At 40.9% G+C, this 20,000-nt stretch overlaps 1 protein-coding gene across 1 annotated transcript; it reads right to left on the bottom strand.

The window, feature by feature from the left end:
- Positions 1-16,082: 16,082 nt before the first annotated feature.
- On the bottom strand, positions 16,083-17,048 carry LOC143036020 (serine/threonine-protein kinase Chk1-like). The gene has a single exon (XM_076203278.1). The coding sequence runs from the start codon at positions 17,046-17,048 to the stop codon at positions 16,083-16,085; it is 966 nt and encodes a 321-aa protein (XP_076059393.1).
- Between the last annotated feature and the right edge of the window lie 2,952 nt (positions 17,049-20,000).

Raw genomic sequence — 20,000 nt, 5'->3', positions numbered from 1 at the left:
AGAGAGAGAGAGAGAGAGAGAGAGAGAGAGAGAGAGAGAGAGAGAGAGGGGAAGAAGAGAGAGAGAGAGAGAGAGAGAGAGAGAGAGAGAGAGAGAGAGAGAGAGAGAGAGAGAGAGAGAGAGAGAGAGAGAGAGAGAGAGAGAGAGAGAGAGAGAGAGAGAGAGAGAGAGAGAGAGAGAGAGAGAGAGAGAGAGAGAGAGAGAGAGAGAGAGAGAGAGAGAGAGAGAGAGAGAGAGAGAGAGAGAGAGAGAGAGAGAGAGAGAGAGAGAGAGAGGAGAGAGAGAGAGGGAGAGAGAGAGAGGGAGAGAGAGAGAGAGAGAGAGAGAGAGAGGGAGAGAGAGAGAGGAGAGAGAGAGAGAGAGAGAGAGAGAGAGAGAGAGAGAGAGAGAGAGAGAGAGAGAGAGAGAGAGAGAGAGAGAGAGAGAGAGAGAGAGAGAGAGAGAGAGAGAGAGAGAGAGAGAGAGAGAGAGAAAAGAGAGAGAGAGAGAGAGAGAGAGAGAGAGAGAGAGAGAGAGAGAGAGAGAGAGAGAGAGAGAGAGAGAGAGAGAGAGAGAGAGAGAGAGAGAGAGAGAAGAGAGAGAGAGAGATGAGAGAGAGAGAGAGAGAGAGAGAGAGAGAGAGAGAGAGAGAGAGAGAGAGAGAGAGAGAGAGAGAGAGAGAGAGAGAGAGAGAGAGAGAGAGAGAGAGAGAGGGGTGACCCACCAACCCGACACGGAATCGACGGACGCACTAACGACTAGCAGGACGAGTGGGATTAACTCGACCCGAATAAAATCCCCTGGCGTCAGCCACAAGGCGACGATTAAGGACGAATTGGTCCTCCAAATCTGAACGAACAGAGTCGTGCAACACCTACCACCACAGCAAAACCAATCAAGTGACTACTCGGTTAACCTAACCTTGTCTGGCCTAACTTAGAATCATTTAACTTGACCTAACATGACCACACAATCTCCTACCCAAACTCGCTCTTGTGAACAACGTCACCCACCTCCCCGCTCCCCGCCAATACCTGAAGAGCAATCTAGGGAATGGGTGGATTCGTGGTCACAGGGCGCCCTATGCGTTATTCATTCATCTTTTCATCACGGTCTGTACTGTACTTTCAACCTTTTCATCAGACCTGGCGAATGCTTTCTCCCATTAGATCTAGAGTAGATTTTGACCTTGTCTTCTGGTTAAGGTAGGCCTACGGGCTCACCTACAAAATCTACCGTTCGCTTCCGTAAGCAGAGTCAATGAAGTTGGTCGAAATGTTTCAAGTGGGAGTAAAGTGTCAAGGAGCTGCCCAAGGGAGTACGACGGCCCCGTGACCGCCTGGCGACCCAAACTGGGTTTTATTCAGCTGAGGGGAGGCAGGAGGCGCGGGGAGTCCGTAGTAGGAGTCAGGAGAGGCAAGACCTTGCATGTGTAAGTGTTGTGTGGAGTCCTAAGGGGTCTGGAGAGGTAAACAGTGCCGGTTTTAAGCCTGTTTGACAGATTTGATCAAGTTGTGCCCCGCGCGGAAGTAAGGCCAGGCTTTGAGCAGAGAACACTGTGAAGGACCTCGTTTAAACTGTTGAGAAGACAATAATGCTGTAGGCCTCACAATCCGCACCCTCAGAAGAATTTCTTACAAAAATGGAAGCAGTCCCAGAGACCTCCACTTTGGGCGGGCGGCGACTCCTGATCTTCGAGATCGCTTGTGGAGTCGATGGAGACCGTCTTCGGCCGACGAAGCTCCCTGGTCTCGGTGGGCGTGAAAGACTCAAGGAACACAATGTCCCTTTCGGAGGGTTCAGGCGACTCCGTAGTCCCTTGGGAGACCGTAGGTTCCAGCTCTTGGAGTCCTTTTCCCTCTTCCAGCTCTCCCGGAGTTATCTGCGCGTCATCTTCTTTAGTGCCCAGAAGCTCCGCCTGCGACAAAGTCCTGTCCGTAGCAGTCGTATGCATTTGGACGTGCTTCGGGCTCCTTGCCTCGCTTTCCTTTCTCATAACCTCTTCCGGTTGTTTGGGACCCGACTCTGTCGTGATTCTTTGGTCTTCTGGGGGAGATTTCTGTACTTCGTCCGCAAATCTCACTTTCTTCTTCGCGGGTGCCCTGCCGCTATTTCCGTCCTCTGGAAGATCTTTTCTTTTTCTTGTAATCGGGCTTTCCTCCTCGGTCTTGCTTCCTGGGCTTGGGTCGCCCTCCTCTTCTTGAAGAGCTTTATTAATTTCTTCTAAGTACTTCTTAAAAGCTCTGCTCCCGTGCCGGTATCTCTTTCTTATAGGCACGGGCTCAAATCTCTCATTCTTATTTCTTTTCCTTTTATTATTATAATAATTTTTCTCTTGTCCTCCTTCAGGAGCCCAGTCGTCATCGGAATCGCTGCCACTGCAGGAACCGGAATCAGAAGACATGGTGCTCGAAAGTTCTCCCAACTAGGCCAAGATGGCGCTCGACCGATGATGACGTCACTTGTTGAGAGATGGTATACACAGATATCAAAATGGGTCTCGCACCAATTTTGTTGGGTCGTTCGGTGCTAACTTGTTAGCTAAGGTTACTTATGGTTAGGTAAAGTTAGGCTAGGTCAGGTCAGGTTAGGTAAGGTTAGGTTAGGTCAGGTCAGGTCCGGTTAAATCAAATTAAGAGTATGCCAGAATTTTTTTAAAGTAATAAAAATATGTTTTGGAAGGAAATTAAGAAAGGAAGAGAAAGTGAATCAAGTAGAGAAAAAAAAGTAAAATGCATTGATGGAGTGATGATTATGGAAGAGACGACAGTAAGAGGAAGGTGGGCAAAGTATTTTAGGGAGTTGCTAAATGTGAAGGAGAATAGGGAGGGAAAGGTAGTTGCAGCGGGAAGCGCTAAGAAAATGACAGTGATGGGTGAGGAAAATGGAGGAGAAATAAGGAAAGATGATGAGAGCAGGTAAGGTACCTGGGTTGGATTGGTGTTATACAGAATGTCTAAAAAAAAAGGCAGGTACAGTGATGGTGGACTGGCTGCTAAAGTTATATGTGTGTGTGTGTGTGTGTGTGTGTGTGTGTGTGTGTGTGTGTGTGTGTGTGTGTGTGTGTGTGTGTGTGTGTGTGTGTGTTTCGTGTCTGTATATATATATATATATATATATATATATATATATATATATATATATATATATACACATTTTAACAACCGCAATGCACTTTAATTCTAAGCCATCAAAGGCCAGCATGCTCTTGATGGCCTAGTTGGAAAGTCACTGTCGCACTTGTCATGAGGTTGCCGGGATCGAGTCCTGGGCAGTACCATATTCAAATTTCAGCATGCTAGCCTTTGATGGCTTAGAATTAAAGTACATTGCGGTTGTTAAAATGTATCTCTAATTACTTGGACCTATTCAGTGTTGTACATATACATACATACCTACATATATATATATATATATATATATATATATATATATATATATATATATATATGTACAACACTGAATGGCTCCCAGTGATTAGAGATACTGATACTTTAGGGTCTATATGGGGCGCCCCTACGGACCAAAGCCACACATCATTTTGTCTATGATAGAGGAAAACTCTGTTCATAGAGAAATGATGACACTTTTATACTACGACTGTCCCTCCGTTATACTGTCCCCCAACCCCTTGTTGCTGTCCTGTACCATTTATCTGAGTATTCTTTTTCTGTGGTAGGGGACATTCCTAAACGAAAAAGTAAAGGCATAAAAGGGTCTGGGAGTTTTCCGACCAGCACCCTAAGGTTTGGGTCTTTTAATGTGCGTGGATGTGGTACAGATGAGAGTAAAAGGGAAGAGATAGGTAGTATGTTTGTGAGAAGAAAGATGGATGTGTTGGCTTTGAGTGAAACTAAGTTGAAAGGGAAGGGTGAGTGTAAGTTTGGGAGTGTAAGTGGGAGGTTATCAGGAGTGAAGAGAGGGCGAGGGAGGGAAGGGGTGGCTATTCTAGTAAGTGAAGACATAGGTAAACGTGTAGTGGAGTGTAAGGAGGTTTCCTCAAGGATAATGTGGATGAGGGTGAAACTGGGAAAGGAGATGTGGGTCTTTGTAAGTGCATATGGGCCTGGCAGTGAGAAGAATGTAGAAGAAAGGGAGGCCTTTTGGATAGATTTAAATGAGTGCATAGAGGATTTAGGGAGTAATGTCAGTGTAATAGTACTGGGAGACCTTAATGCTAGGGTAGGAAATAGTCCAATCGATGGAGTGGTTGGGAAATGTGGAGTTCCAGGAAAGAATCGTAGTGGAGAGTTGATGGTGGAAATGTGTCTAGAAAGAGAGTTGAGGACAGCAAATACAGTGTTTTGGAAGAAAATCAAGCATAAGTACACATGGGAGAGGGTGGTGGAGGGAAGGGTGGTAGATAGAGCGTTAATGGATTATGTAGTGGTAAATAGGATTATGATAGGGTGGGGGAACATCAGATCATTTTCTGGTGGAAGGTAAGTTGAGAGTGGAGGATAGATGGAGAAAGAGGAAAGGGACAAAAGGTAGGGAGGTTCTTAGAGTGAACTCTTTGAATGAAAAGGAAAAGGAGGAGTACGAAAAGAAACTGAAGGAGGAGTGGGAGGGAGTGAAGGATAGAGTAGAGCTAGGTGTGGAGGAGGAATGGGGATGGTTCAAGGAGGGAGTCATAAGGTGTGCAAGGATGGTGTGTGGAACAAAAAGGACAGGAGGAAATAGAAGGAAGGGTAGTGAATGGTGGGATGAGGAAACAAAGAAGGTTGTAGAAGAGAAGAAGCGAGCTTTCACACTTTGGTTACAAAATAGGACGAGGGAGTCATATGAGAGGTACAAAGAAAAGAAAAGAGAAGTAAAGCAAAAGGTAAAGGAGGCAAAGAGGAGAGCAGATGTGAAATAGGGTAAGAGTATGACAGAAAATTTTAAAAGCAATAAAAGATGTTTTGGAAGGAAATTAAAAGAGAAAAAGGAGGCCAATCAAGTAGAGAAGAAAAGGTAAAAGGTGCAGATGGAGAGATGATAATGGAAGAGAAGGCAGTGAGAGGAAGGTGGGCACCTGGTCTGGATGGATGCCATGCAGAATGTCTGAAGAAAGGAGGTACAGTGATGGTGGGCTGGCTGGTGAGGTTGTTTAATGTTTGTTTGAGAGAGGGTAGAGTGCCGGAGGACTGGAGGAGTGCCTGTATAGTTCCACTTTACAAGGGAAAAGGGGACAAGTGTGAGTGTAGTAGTTACAGAGGGATCAGCTTGTTGAGTGTAGTTGGGAAGGCGTATGGGAGGGTCTTGATTGAGAGGATTAGGAGAGGAACAGAGGGAGTAATTGGTGAGGAACAGTGCGGGTTTAGGACAGGTAGAAAGACAAATATGTGAGAAAGCTATAGGAAAAGGTAAGGATGTTTTCTGGGCCTTTATGGATCTGGAAAAGGCTTATGATAGGGTAGATAGGAAGGCACTGTGGGAGGTACTGCAGATATGTGGGATAGGAGGAAAGCTGTTAAGAGCAGTCAAGAGTTTTTACGAGAGTAGTAGAGCTTGTGTTAGGATTAGAAATGGAGAGAGTGAATGGTTTGAGGTAAAGGTGGGACTTCGTCAGGGATGTGTTATGTCACCCTGGCTGTTCAATCTTTACATGGGTGGGGTGGTGCGTGAGGTGAATGCAAGGGTAGTGGGTCAGGGGTTGGAGATGATTAAAGAAAATGGAGAAAAGTGGGAGGTGAGCCAGTTGTTGTTTGCTGACGACACTGCGCTTGTGGCAGGATCGGAGGAGGGATTGAGGAAGTTAGTGACAGAGTTTGAGAAGGTGTGTGAAAGAAGGAAGCTGAAGATGAATGTGGGTAAAAGTAAGGTGATGAGATGTACAAGGGGAGAGAGTGACAGCAGGCTGGAGGTGAGCATTAAGGGTGAAAGACTGGAGGAAGTGGATAGTTTTAGATATTTGGGTGCGAATGTGGCAGGAAAGGGAGGAGTGGGGTTGGAGGTAGAATGTAGATTGAGAGAAGCGAGTAAATGCCTTGGTGGAATGAAAAGTGTAATGAGAAATAGACATCTGGGAATGGATGCTAAGAGGAGGTTATATGAAGGAGTGATTGTACCAACAGCATTGTACGGGGCAGAAACATGGAACATGAGAGAGGAAGAGAGAAGGAGTCTGAATGTGTTCGAGATGAAATGTCTGAGAAGTATGATAGGGGTTACTGGGCTGGATAGAGTAAGAAATGAGGAGGTGAGGAGGAGAACAGGGGTGGAAAGGGAGCTGGGAGATAGGGTTGATGAAAGGATATTAGGATGGTTTGGACACATGGAAAGAATGAGTGAAGAAAGATTAGTAAAAGAAGTATGGAAGGCAGAGGTGGAAGGAGTGAATATGAGGGGGTGTCCTAGGATGAGATGGATGGATGGGGTCAAAGGGGCATTACAAAAGAGAGGAATGTCTGTAGAGGAAGGACGGGAGAGGACAGAAGATAGGGGTGAATGGAGAGGGGTTGTATATAGATGATGCTATGATGCATGAGGGAGAGTGGGTGGGGGATGGGGGGTGAGGAAATATGTATGAAAAAAAATTGACGCAGCCCGAAGGGATTTCTCCCCCGTCTTCTCCTTTTCTGCATGAGGGGACGCCGAATTTATGAAGCGGCCTTGCTGTGGATGTGCTGTGTCCTGCGACACTGCTTCTGACCCAGGGCAGTGGACAGGATGCAGGGATGACCCGTCATCCAGGAGGTGCCAAGATAAGAGGGAAGGAGGAGGGTGGAGGGGAGTGGAATATATAGGAAATGGAATGGGTGGGAGTGATTTCTATGCCTTTTTCTTTTTGGCTACCCCCCATGTAGGAGGAAAAAGCCTTTGGTATATATATGTATGTATGTATTATTGTTATCATTATTATTATTATTTTTGTAATTTACAAAATATTTCCTCCAGCATATCAGATTCCTTACCAAAAGCTGCGGGCTGCATATATGTTTGAACAGTCGAAGGAAAAATAACCCAATGTGATAGCCTCTCATTGTATGGGATAGTTATCGAAATATAGTAGTTATAATAGGAGCGACTGCATCATTTATTTGGAGAAAAGATCTTAGGATTAATTATAAAATAAAATGGAACATTTCATGACAAAGATTGATTCATGTTTATGTATAGCAAAAGGGTAAGATCATATGGATGTCCAATGTTTGAATATCGTTGGTATTAAATTTAAGTTCAATTGTTAAGATATGAAGTTGAGCTGCTTATTTTGTGCGTGCGTGCGTTTGTGTGTGTGTGTGTGTGTGTGTGTGTGTGTGTGTGTGTGTGTGTGTGTGTGTGTGTGTGTGTGTGTGTGTGTGTGTGTGTGTGTGTGTGTGTGTGTGTGTGTGTGTGCGTGTGTGTGTGTGTGTGTGTGTGTGTATTTACCTAGTTGTATTTACCTAGTTGTATTTTACGGGAAGGGGAGCTATGCTCGTGGGGTCCCGTCTTCATATCTCATTTTATCTAAACTATTTTTAAATTCATGTATTGTTTTTGCACACACCACTTTCTCATCTAACTTGTTCCAACTGTCTATTACTCATTGAGGAAAGCTGTTCTTTTTCAAATCTCTTCTATAGCTGTCTTTTTTAATTTTCTTTCCGTGTCCTCTAGTATTTCTGTCATCCCATTTTATCAGATTCTCTCTGTCAGTAATTTCTATGCCTTTCATGATTCTGTAAATAGCTATCAAATCTCCTCTCTCTCTTCTTTGCTCTAGTGTCTGTAGTTCAAGTTTTTCTAGTCTCTCTTCATATGATAGTTTTGAGAGTGTTGGTGCCAATTTTGTAATTGCTCTTTGTATTCTTTCGAGTTTTTTTCACTTTTTTTTGTACTTGGTGACCATATCGTTGCTGCATATTCCAATCTTGGTCTTATCAGGGTGATTAGGATTTTCTTCACCATTTCTTCATCCAGGTATGTAAATGCAACTTTGATTGTTCTTATTAGATTATAAGTTTCTCCAAAAATCTTATTTATATGTTTCTCAGGTGACATATTATTCATAACAATGACTCCCAGGTCCTTCTCATTTTCTACTTTTTTTATTCCTTCTTCTCCCAAATTTATATGCTCCTGTTATTCTGTTTTTGCTTTTTCCAAATTCCATTATACTACACTTTTTTGTATTGAACTCCATCTCCCACTTCCTACTCCATTCCTGTACTTTATTTAGATCTCTCTGTAGTGATTCACAATCTTCTTCAGTTTTCACTCTTTTCAGTAGTTTTGCATCATCTGCAAAGAAGCTCATATAGCTTTCAATTCCTTCATCCATATCATTAATATATATAGCAAACATTATTGGGGCCAGAACTGTTCCCTGCGGAACACCGCTTATTACTTCATCCCATTTTGAGTGTTGGTTTCTTATCACTACTCTCATTTTTCTTTCTTGCAAAAAGTCCTCCATCCAATTTAGTAGTTTGCCCTGTATTCCTCGTTCAGTTTCTAATTTCTTAAGCAACTTCTTATGTGGTACTTTGTCAAAAGCTTTCTTTAGATCTAAAAATGCACAGTCCGCCCATCCATCTCTTTCTTGTATTATATCTATTAGCCTTGAATAGAAACATATTAAATTGGTGACGCATGATCGTCCTTGTCTGAATCCAAATTGCCTTGGATTTAACACTTTGTTTTTTTCTAAATATTTTACCCATCTACTTTTGATAATTCTTTCACCAATTTTTGCTATTGTACTTGTTAGAGAGACTGGTCTATAGTTGGTAGGTTCTTCTTTATTTCCTCCTTTATATATAGGTACTATATTTGCTTTTTTCCAATCTTCTGGAACTTTTCCTTCTTTCAAGGAACTATTTAGTATGTTATGTATTTTGTCTGCCAGTTCATTCCTGCATTCTTTCAGTATCCAGTTTGCTATTTCATCTGGTCCATGCGATTTTCTGACATCAAGATTACTCAAGTGTGTTAATATTTCATTCTTTGTTACTTCTATTTCTTCCATAGGGGGGACTTTCTCTTTCCATTCGTTCTCTTCAGGTTTTATGTTCTCCCTTGTAAACACTGATTTAAAATGTTTGTTCATAATTTCCGCCATTTCCATTTCCTCAGTGTATTCAACTCCCTCCTGTCTTAATTTCTCCAAGTCTTGTTTGTTTTTCAGTTTATTGTTTACAAATCTGTAGAATAGTTTTGGTTGATCATTACACTTTTCTATGATATCTTTTTCATATTTTCTCTTTTCCTCTCTGCACATTTGTACATATTCATTTCTGTAACAGGTATATATTTTCCATTTTTCAGGTCTTCTGTCTTTTTTTCCATCTGGTCCAGGCTTTGTCTCTTTTGTCTTTTAACTCCCTACAGCTTTTGTTGTACCAGCATTTTACATATTCTTTTTCTTGTTTTTGTCTTGGGACATACTTTTCCACTCCTTTTTTGTAAATTTTTGTCAAAATATTCCATTTCTCTTCTACTGTTGTTTCTTCTTTGTATATTTCTTCCCAGTTTTCCTTTTGAAAGAATTCTCTTATTTTATCAAAGTTTGTTTTTTTCATACATCATTCTTCCTTTTCTGTATTGTTCATTTCTTTTCATATATTTTTCTTCATTAAGTTCCAGTTCAATCAATATGTGGTCACTTTTACTTATTGGTGTTTTATATTCAATTTTGTCCACTATTCTAGGTTCGGATGTAATTACTAGGTCTAGTCTCGATGGCTCTTCTTCATTTCTATACCTAGTGTTCTCCTGTATCCATTGTGTCATTGTATGGTCAGTAACCATCTCAAGTAGAGCGTTTCCCCATGAGCCGTCTCCACCCTTTACTGTCATTTCTTCCCAGCAGATTTCTTTGCAATTAAAGTCGCCCATCATAACTATTTTTCCTCCCTCTTCCATTATCTTGTTTAATGTTATCTTTGTGTCTTCTAACATACTTTTATGTTCACTCTCTTCCCATGAGGCTGTTTTTGGGGGCACATAATTTATCACAAACTTTCTGTTCTTCTTATCTCTGTCTTCTACTTCTATCATTATCATCTCTACTGTATTCTTTCCATATGTGACACACTTCACGTTTATATCCTTCTTAGTCAGGAACATAACTCCACCCCCTTCCTTTTTCACTCTGTTTCTAATCCAATAATTATATGCATCATGTCCTACACTGTTGGGTGGTAGTGGACCTTTTAATTTTGTTTCTACAATTCCCATTATGTCTGGTTCTTTTTCTTTCAAATAATCATTCAGCTCATTCAATCCTGTTATTAATCCATCTATATTTGTGTAAGACACTCTTAGTTTTCTGCCACTTCCATTGTGTTCTCTGTTTCCCTTTTGTTTTTCTCTTGTATGTCGACTTTCTTTAGTTTCATATTCACTACTCTCCAATAGAATCTCTCTTTTTCTGACTCCGTTCTTATCTCGTTTTTTTTCTTTGCTTCAAGTCTTTTCTGTTTTTCTTCCTCTCTTTCCTCTTTATTCATTTCCCTTTTTATCCATACCTTTTTATATTGTTCACTTGTTGCTAGTTTCCCTGTTTTGGATAAGATATTCTCAGCCGTAGTTTGTGACCTGAATTTAATTTTGATTGGTCTGGTCTTGTCTGTACTATATTTCCCTAGCCTGAATTTCTCTTCGATTTGTTTCATTATTTCTGGTTCATCTTCCTGAACTAATTCTAGTAAATTTCTTACTTTTTCATTTTCCTCTTTGATTCTTGTGGTTCTATCTGGGTTATGTTTCTCTTCCATTCCTAATATAATTATACATTTCTTTTTGTCTGCTAAGTCTCTTACTATATTCTCCTTCTGTCTCATCACTTTAATAACTGAGTTTTCAGTTTGTTCATTCATTTGCTGTCTGATTATGTCAGTGAATGCAACTTTGCTATTTTCTTGAATTTTTTTCCAACCCTCCTTGTTCTCCTTATTATTCTCCTTTAAGACTTTATTCTCATCTTTTACTTCTTTTAACTGTTTTTTTAATTCTTCAATTTCCTTAGTTAAGTTTTTGTTCGCCTTCTCTAGTTCTTCCAATTTTTCAACTCTCCGTATAATATTGTTAACATGACCGAACCTACGCTCCAAGTCCTCGATCATCTTATCGACCTTCTCTTCTAGTCTTGTCAGTCGGGGGGGGGTTTGTGTCCCCCCCCCACCCTCTTTAAATCCCTGGAAAATATTCTCATCACTTTCTACTGTATTGCTCTTATCTATACTTCTAATCTTTACATTTCTATTAGACATTTCAATGTCGTCGGGGGGCTTTTTGTTTACCTTTCGCCTGTCTGCCTGGGCCAAGTCTACTCCTTCCTCATTTCCTTCCATTTCCCTCAGTAATCCTCCCCTTTTCCTCTTTCCCTACTTTCCTAATACTCCACGAGCAATTTCCCCCCCACCCTGTAAATACAATAGGCACTTCTCTTTGTGTTGGGATCCACAAAACTTCAATTTTCTTCAGAACATCTTCTAAGCCGTCCGTTCGTTGAAGTGTGTGTGTGTGTGTGTGTGTGTGTGTGTGTGCGTGTGTGTGTTTGCTTGCTTGCCTGTGTGCACGCACAATGAAGCACATTGGGTATGAAAAATCGTAATGTTATGATATTTGGTGTTGGATTGTTAAGACTGCATTGCATGTTATGAGATGAAAAGAAAAATCACGGTGCAAATAGTGGCAACTGGAGAAAATGAAATTAATTTTCGATTAAATTTCATTATTTAGTAGAACTGGACTATTTTTAATGTCACATTTTTTGGAAGGAAAATTTAAAAACGTTCCAATATCATTGAGGTGTGGGAAGAAGCGTTTTCCACGCCAAATGTTATTCTGGTTTATTAGAATTCCTCTCCATACTTCTGTGAACCCCTTCCGTACCTGGTGGCACTGTTCCTTTTATCCTGGATGTCGTCAGGCGATTCTACTTATCCCCATGGAACCCTTCCCCCCCCCCGCGTATTACGTAACGGTACTTCTACTTCAATTCTGGCTGACGTCAGACTTTTTTTTCAATTCGCGTTGCATGGTAAGACGAAATCACCAAGAGAACGATCATGCATTTTTTTGGGGGGGGGGGGTTAACGGCGCGACCATCCTTGTTTTTATCAAAGATTCATCTCAGCCTAATTTAACCACACGTAACTTAATTTGATCTAACCGGACCTGACCTGACCTAACTTAACCTTACCTAACCTGACCTGACCTAGCCTAACTTTACCTAACCATAAGTAACCTTAGCTAACAAGTTAGCACCGAGCGACCCAACAAAATTGGTGCGAGACCCATTTTGATATCTGTGTAGACCATCTCTCAACAAGTGACGTCATCATCGGTCGAGCGCCATCTTGGCCTCGTTGGGAGAAGTTTCGAGCACCATGTCTTCAGATTCCGGTTCCTAGAGCGGCAGCGATTCGGACGACACGTGGGTTCTTGAGGAAAGAAAAGGGAACAATTATAATAATATAAGGAAAAGAAATAATGACAGATTTGAACCCGTGGCCACAAGAAAGAGGTACCGGCACGGGAGCAGAGCTTTTAAAAAATATTTAGAAGAAATTAATAAAGCTCTTCAAGAAGAGGAGGGCGACCCATCCCCAGGAAGCGAGACCGGGGAGGAAAGCCCGAATGAAAGAAAAAGAAAAGTTCTTAAAGGGGACGGAAATAGCGGCAGGGCACCCGCCAAAAAGAAAGTGAGATTTGCGGACGAAGTACAGAAATCTCCCCCAGAAGACCGAAGAATCACGACAAAGCCGTGTCCCAAAGAACCAAAAGAGGTTATTAGAAAGGAAAGCGAGGCAAGGAGCCCGAAGCACGTCCAAATGCATACGACTGCTACGGACAAAACTTTGTTGCAAGCGGAGCTTCCGGGCACTAAAGAAGTTGACTCGCAGATAACGCCAGGAGAGCTCGAAGAGGGAAAAGAACTCCAAGAGCTGGAAACTACGGTCTCCCAAGGGACTACGGAGTCGCCAGAACCCTCCGAAAGGGACATTGTGTTCCTTGAGTCCTTCACGCCCACCGAGACCAGGGAGCTTCGTCGGCCGAAGACGGTCTCCATCGACTCCACAAGCGATCTCGAAGATCAGGAGTCGCCGCCCGCCCAAAGTGGAGGTCTCTGGGACTGCCTCCGTTTTTGTAAGAAATTCTTCTGAGGGTGCGGATTGTGAGGCCTACAGCATTATTGTCTTCTCAACAGTTTAAACGAGGTCCTTCACAGTGTTCTCTGCTCAAAGCCTGGGCTTACTTCCGCGCGGGGCACAACTTGATCAAATCTGTCAAACAGGCTTAAAACCGGCACTGTTTACCTCTCCAGACCCCTTAGGACTCCACACAACACTTACACATGCAAGGTCTTGCCTCTCCTGACTCCTACTACGGACTCCCCGCGCCTCCTGCCTCCCCTCAGCTGAATAAAACCCAGTTTGGGTCGCCAGGCGGTCACGGGGCCGTCGTACTCCCTTGGGCAGCTCCTTGACACTTTACTCCCACTTGAAACATTTCGACCAACTTCATTGACTCTGCTTACGGAAGCGAACGGTAGATTTTGTAGGTGAGCCCGTAGGCCTACCTTAACCAGAAGACAAGGTCAGAATCTACTCTAGATCTAATGGGAGAAAGCATTCGCCAGGTCTGGTGAAAAGATTGAAAGTACAGTACAGCCCGTGATGAAAAAATGAATGAATAACGCATAGGGCGCCCTGTGACCAGGAATCCACCCATTCCCTAGATTGCTCTTCAGGTAGTGGTGGGGAGCGGGGAGGGGGGTGACGTTGTTCACAAGAGCGAGTTTGGGTAGGAGATTGTGTGGTCATGTTAGGTCAAGTTAAATGAGTCTAAGTTAGGCCAGACTAGGTTAGGTTATCCGAGTAGTCACTCGAATGGTTTTCCTGTGGTGGTAGGTGGTGCACGACTCTGTTCGTTCAGATTTGGAGAACCATTTCGCCCTTAATCGTCGCCTTGTGGCTGACGCTAGGAGATTTCATTCGGGTCGAGTTAATCCCACTCTTCGTGCTAGTCGTTAGTGCGTCCGTCGATTCCGTGTCGGGTGGGTGGGTCACCCCTTCCTCGTGCTCTGGATACTCCCACTCACCCCACCTCTTTCTCTCTCTCTCTCTCTCTCTCTCTCTCTCTCTCTCTCTCTCTATATATATATATATATATATATATATATATATATATATATACATATACATATATATATATATATATATATACATATTTATATCTGCCTCTCTCTACCTCTTTCTCTCTCTCTCTCTATATATATATATATATATATATATATATATATCTATATATACATATATATATATATATATATATATATATATCTGTCTCTCTACCTCTTTCTCTCTCTCTCTCTCTCTCTCTCTCTCTCTCTCTCTCTCTCTCTCTCTCTCTCTCTCTCTCTCTCTCACTCTCTCTCTCTCTCTCTCTCTCTCTCTCTCTCTCTCTGTCTCTCTCTCTCTCTCTCTCTCTCTCTCTCTCTCTCTCTCTCTTCTCTCTCTCTCTCTCTCTCTCTCTCTCTCTCTCGCTATATATATATATATATATATATATATATATATATATATATATATATATATATATATATATATATATATCTGTGTCTCTCTCTACCTCTTTCTATCTCTCTCTCAGGACCGAGTCTTTGTCTAGGCAGATACAAAGGAACTATGAGAAAAGAGACAACAGAGATAAGATTAGGTCCACACGATTCTAGAATGTCTATATAACAATGTCTAACCCCATTGCAATGTTGAAAGCTTCAGGAGCTACGAGCTTCATAATTCCTTCAGAAGCTCACATTACCTGTCGTGAGGGTCGTTTGATTATCTGGATTTTCTAGGTCGTACTGTGTTTATATAAAGCCTACTTTTTTCTCTCTTTTTGGGGGGATAGGATACTTTCTCCCTGTGGAATCTGTCGTTCATTCGGTTAGATATTTTCATTTTATTTGATACACATCTATCAGAAGGATTTTTCCACCATTTCATATGACTGATTGATTTGGCTTACTGTCACAAACTCCCCCTTATTAGGAGGCTAGGATGGTGGCCCTTACAGACGAATTTGCAGCGTCGAATAGATGAAGTATGGCCATAGTTCAACTCGCCGGTGGCAGCGTTCGAGCCTCTATCACCTCGACCTTCACCGCAAGTAAAGACGCCCTAACCCGCTTGGCCAGCGAGCATCCTCATTTCTTAGCATTTTATATACATCTACCAGAAGGCTTTTCCCGCCATTTTATATACATCTATCAAAAGGCGTTTTCCACCTGTCCTTACAGCTTCTTCTGGTTCCCCTCTACCACCATTCCTTCTTCATGAGCTACGAACTTCATAGTTCCTCCAGAAGCCAAGTAGTGGACTTTTGCTCTTACAACTTCCTTTTCTCCCGTTTCCTTCTCCACTTTCTCCACCTGTGCCCCACCTTCAGAGGTACACTTGTCGATCTTCTTCTTTGCAGAAGTCGTGGCCTAACTTGAGTTTCCATCAACTGTTGTGAGGTTCGTCTGATGATCTGGATTTGGTAAGTCATACTGTGTTTACACTAAGGCTTTTTATCCTTTTCTTTTTGGGGAGTTAGGATTTTTTTCTCGCGGAATTCATCGTTCATTCAGTTACATTTTTTTTTTTTTTTTACTTTATATTCATGTATCAAAAGTTTTTTTTCCACCTTACAGGAGGTGTGACCTATTTTTTTCTACTTTGGGTTATTCTCATTCCATGTTAAAAGTGAATCAGTTGTCATTCCTTTATGCAAAAGATATTTTTTCTGTCATCTGGTACTAAACAGAACAAAACATATCGTCTCTCGACAACCAGAATAAAGAGGTCATTCTTTAGCTACACCAATATCATTAAGCTTATCATTTCAGACAAAGATTGAGAAAGTCTTAATAAATCTTCTGGTATTAATATCTCATTCATGCTTTCAATATTCCTTGACATGTTTTACAAATCAGTTTGAGGGTGGAAACTCAAATAATGAAAGATGACATCTCAATGCATCAGGTATTGTGAACACAAGTACATGCAATTATAGGTTTGTGGTAATATTCATTCAGCTGAGGGAAGCCTTCTGTAGCCAAAGGCTTGTGATAATAGTATGATCCTCTCAAATGTTTAATGAGAAAGGGTTCCAGGCGATATTCGTTCAAGAGCGGGACTTGCTCACTGTCCGCAGAGGCTTCTCCAGCCAGATAATCTTTTCAGGGGATCAGGTTCCAGGAGAAGGTTCACAAGCGTTCTTGAGGCTTTGTTCAGCTTTTTCCAGGCTTTTTTCTTATATATCCTCTTGTTCCTCTCGGCCCACATTCTGTAATTCTTATCCTTGGGGTCTGCCTTTGCCCAGGGCTTTCTTCTGGTCATCATGTTGAAGAAGATGACGCCACAAGCCCACACGTCAACAGGAGGGCCAAGGTAGCTCTTCTCGTGGCACTGTAGTACTTCCGGTGCCATGTACGGTCTAGTGCCCACCTTTCCAGACAGTCGGGTTTCTTCGCCGTTCTTAATGAAGAGACAGGCAAGACCGAAGTCAGAGATCTTTAAGACCTTCTCTTTCGTCAGAAGAAGGTTGTCTGGCTTAAGGTCCCTGTGGGCGACGCCTCTCGAGTGTATGTATTTGACGCCGTCCAATAGTTGTTTGAAATAAGATTTGACCTCTTTCTCACTTAGGACATCAATGTTGCTCGTCATGTCTCCTCTGGAGCAGTACTCCAGGTATAGGCACAGCGTAATGGCCCTCTGTTCCCAGCAAAACAGTTTGAGCACATTCGGGTGGCTCATCTGTATGTGGATCATTTCCTCCGACCTGAATCCACGTTCCGAAGGCCGGCGAGAAACGACCTTGCGAGCAATAAGCGCCTTTCTCTTTTTCTTTTCCAATAAGAAAACTTTGCCAAATCCCCCTTGCCCAAGAACACCGACTCTAGTCCAGCCTGAAGTGAATATGTAACGACTTACTGTTTCTTCGTTTTCCTTCAGGACTTTGTCGCAGTGAGTCAGGGTGGCGGGCATCGAGGCAAAGGTTGTAGTTCGGCCGAAGTCCATTCCTCTCGAAGTCGCAGACTTTTCTTTTCGGCAGATGTTGAACTCTCGGAGGCAGCGGCACAAGGCGAAGAACAGCTGGAAGATCATCTTGAAGAAGTAGACTCCTACAACGACTCAAGTTCCGAGGTCCAAAGGCGATCCCCGCAAAGAGTCAAGAAAATATCGCAGATATGTGGTCACTTGGTGCGCCTGGGCTGATCATTGAAAGGACAAAGCATTTGGCAGGACAACAACATAGCTATTCTCTCTCTCTCTCTCGCTCTCTCGTGCGCTGGTGACATAATTGGAAGTATGCTGGCCTCGCATTCGCTCAGTAGTGGGTTCGAATCTCGCAATACTCTCCAATTACCTGCACTGACTGTTACCTGTCCTAACAGTTCAAACGCATAATAGGGTACAGTCGACGGCTTCGACCACACACACACACACACACACACACACACACACACACACACACACACACACACACACACACACACACACACGCACGCACGCACGCACGCACGCACGCGCGCACACACACACACACACACGCACGCACTCACGCACGCACGCACGCACGCACACACACACACACACACACACACACACACACACACACACACACACACACACACACATATATATATATATATATATATATATATATATATATATACATATATATTTAATGTGTTTCCCCTATGTCATATATTTCAATATATTTGATATAGTTCTCGATATTGTTACAACTAATGGTTACACTTGGCAACAAACGATCCCACAGTTAGTGCCCAGGCCTATGCTCTAGGGAGTCGGTGCTCGCCCCTTTGTATTGGGCAGTCATGGCTAGCTTGACAGAATAAACTCTCCACATACACCGTGCTTTGCTTACCCTCAAGTCCTTCGGTGTTTACAGTACATTTCAATACATTTTATGCAGTTCAATACATTGAATTTTTTTCAATATATAATATTCATTCCATAACAATTTTAAAACAAAATTACAAATGATCATTTGTTTCCCAGAACTGTTGTTTCTCTACGTTTGAAAATATAATCAGTGGTTCATTTAATTTTTAACTTTCATGTAAAAGTCATTTGTATTGCAACGTATTTCTCACCAGGATATTGAGCTACATATACGTCACAAGAATATTAATTAGGGATTTCTAGGGTTTTATTTAACCCCTAACACTCACAAGTAATTAGTACAGTTTACAATAAATTATACTTGAATTTCTTTTGAAAAATTATTCTATAAAATAATTTCAAAAAATATCATGAACCTATACTAAGTTATATATATATATATATATATATATATATATATATATATATGTATATATATATATATATATATATATATATATATATATATATATATATATTATTGAAGGTGAAAGAAGTAGACGAGGAGTAATGGGAGAATTTCACGCCTTAACGTTTCGACCCGCAGGGTCTTGATCACAAAGCTAACAACTCAAACGTAACAGGATATTTTATACACGGACGGGTCATCTTATGGGACGCTTCGGAGAGCTTGTTATTTTATTTGCGTATTCTTTTATTATTAATAAGCTTGTGGCTTTTGCTAAACATATGAAGCCTTCTCTATGGTTAATGTTGTTATTAGTGTTGATATATGCTGCCTCAATTGTCTTCCTTAGTTTCTTGGATGATCCTTTATTTAATACGGTTGTGTTGTTCCAGTCTGGAAGGTGACCATGTTTATCCACATGTATTACTATGGAGTTAGATGTCCTATGGGCTTTTACGTCATTTTTATGTTCATTTATCCTTTTATTAAGTCCGCGACCAGATTCACCAAAATATGAAGAGGGACAGCTTTTACACGGGATTTTATAAACAACGCTGCTTTCGTTAGTGGGAATATTGTCTCTACGTGTTACCAAATGTCCTACTTTGCTACCTGACGTCCTGGCTATTTTGATGCCCGCTTTTAGGAGAAAAGTGTCTAGGTATGAATTAACATTAGAGTTTGGTACTGTGATATATCTGGTTTCATTATTACATTTATTATCATTCCTATTTTTATTTTTATCTTTACTTTTGTTAATTATTTCTTTGGCTTTATTTTTCAACCTACATAAGAGACCTTTCGGATATTTGAGTTTGATGAAAGGTCTCTTATGTAGGTTGAAAAAGAAAGCCAAAGAAATAAAGCCCCCTCAAGCCCCCCCCTGGCGCCGCCACTTATCCTTTGCCACAGAACACTGAACTCTCACACGTTTTCGCCAATAACGGTCGCTACTTTCATTTGTCATGAATGGTTACTATATATTTCGCAGTAAATGAACAAATATATAAATGAATAGATAAGTAGATGAATGGATGGATAAATAAATAAATTAATTAATTAATTAATCAATTAATAAGTAAATAGACAAATAAACAAATAAACGAATGTTTATTACCAATATGAACGTCAAGGGTTGCAATATTTCTTACCATTCGTAATAGTGTAAAAGTACCAGTCATTATATATATATATATATATATACATAAAAGTTTATCTATTTATCTATTTATCTATTTGTTTATTTTTGGATACTGTAAGGATGACTACAATAGTACCATTGTAAATATATATATATATATATATATATATATATATATATATATATATATATACATATATATATATATATATATATATATATATTATAGAAGTTTATTTATTTATTTATCTATTATTTTATTTATGTATTTGTTTATTTTTTGATACAGTGAGATGGCTACAATCGTGAAAGGTTTTATGGGAGCGTTTGTTGATCTCTCAGCCATGATGGCTTCCCTCATATGTTAAAAATATATACAAATAAAAATGAAACAAATCAACAAGTAAATAAATAGATAGATAAATAAATGATTGAATAGATGAATATTTAGATAAATGAATGAGTAGATATATATACATAAATAAACCAATAGATAGATAAATAGATGAATAGATAAATGAATGAATGAATGAATTGATTAAAATAAATTGATCAATAAATGAATAAATGAAGAATAAACAAATAAATTAATTAATTA

Source organism: Oratosquilla oratoria, chromosome 20, assembly GCF_046742065.1.
Source record: "Oratosquilla oratoria isolate Oo_2021 chromosome 20, ASM4674206v1, whole genome shotgun sequence".
Classification (NCBI taxonomy): domain Eukaryota; kingdom Metazoa; phylum Arthropoda; class Malacostraca; order Stomatopoda; family Squillidae; genus Oratosquilla; species Oratosquilla oratoria.
Note: the sequence above shows the minus strand (reverse complement) of the source record. Positions and strands in the feature narration are given on the sequence as shown.

Bases quoted from the DNA above. Each gene is read 5' to 3' on its own strand.
- LOC143036020 (XM_076203278.1), bottom strand. From the start codon at position 17,048: ATGATCTTCCAGCTGTTCTTCGCCTTGTGCCGCTGCCTCCGAGAGTTC.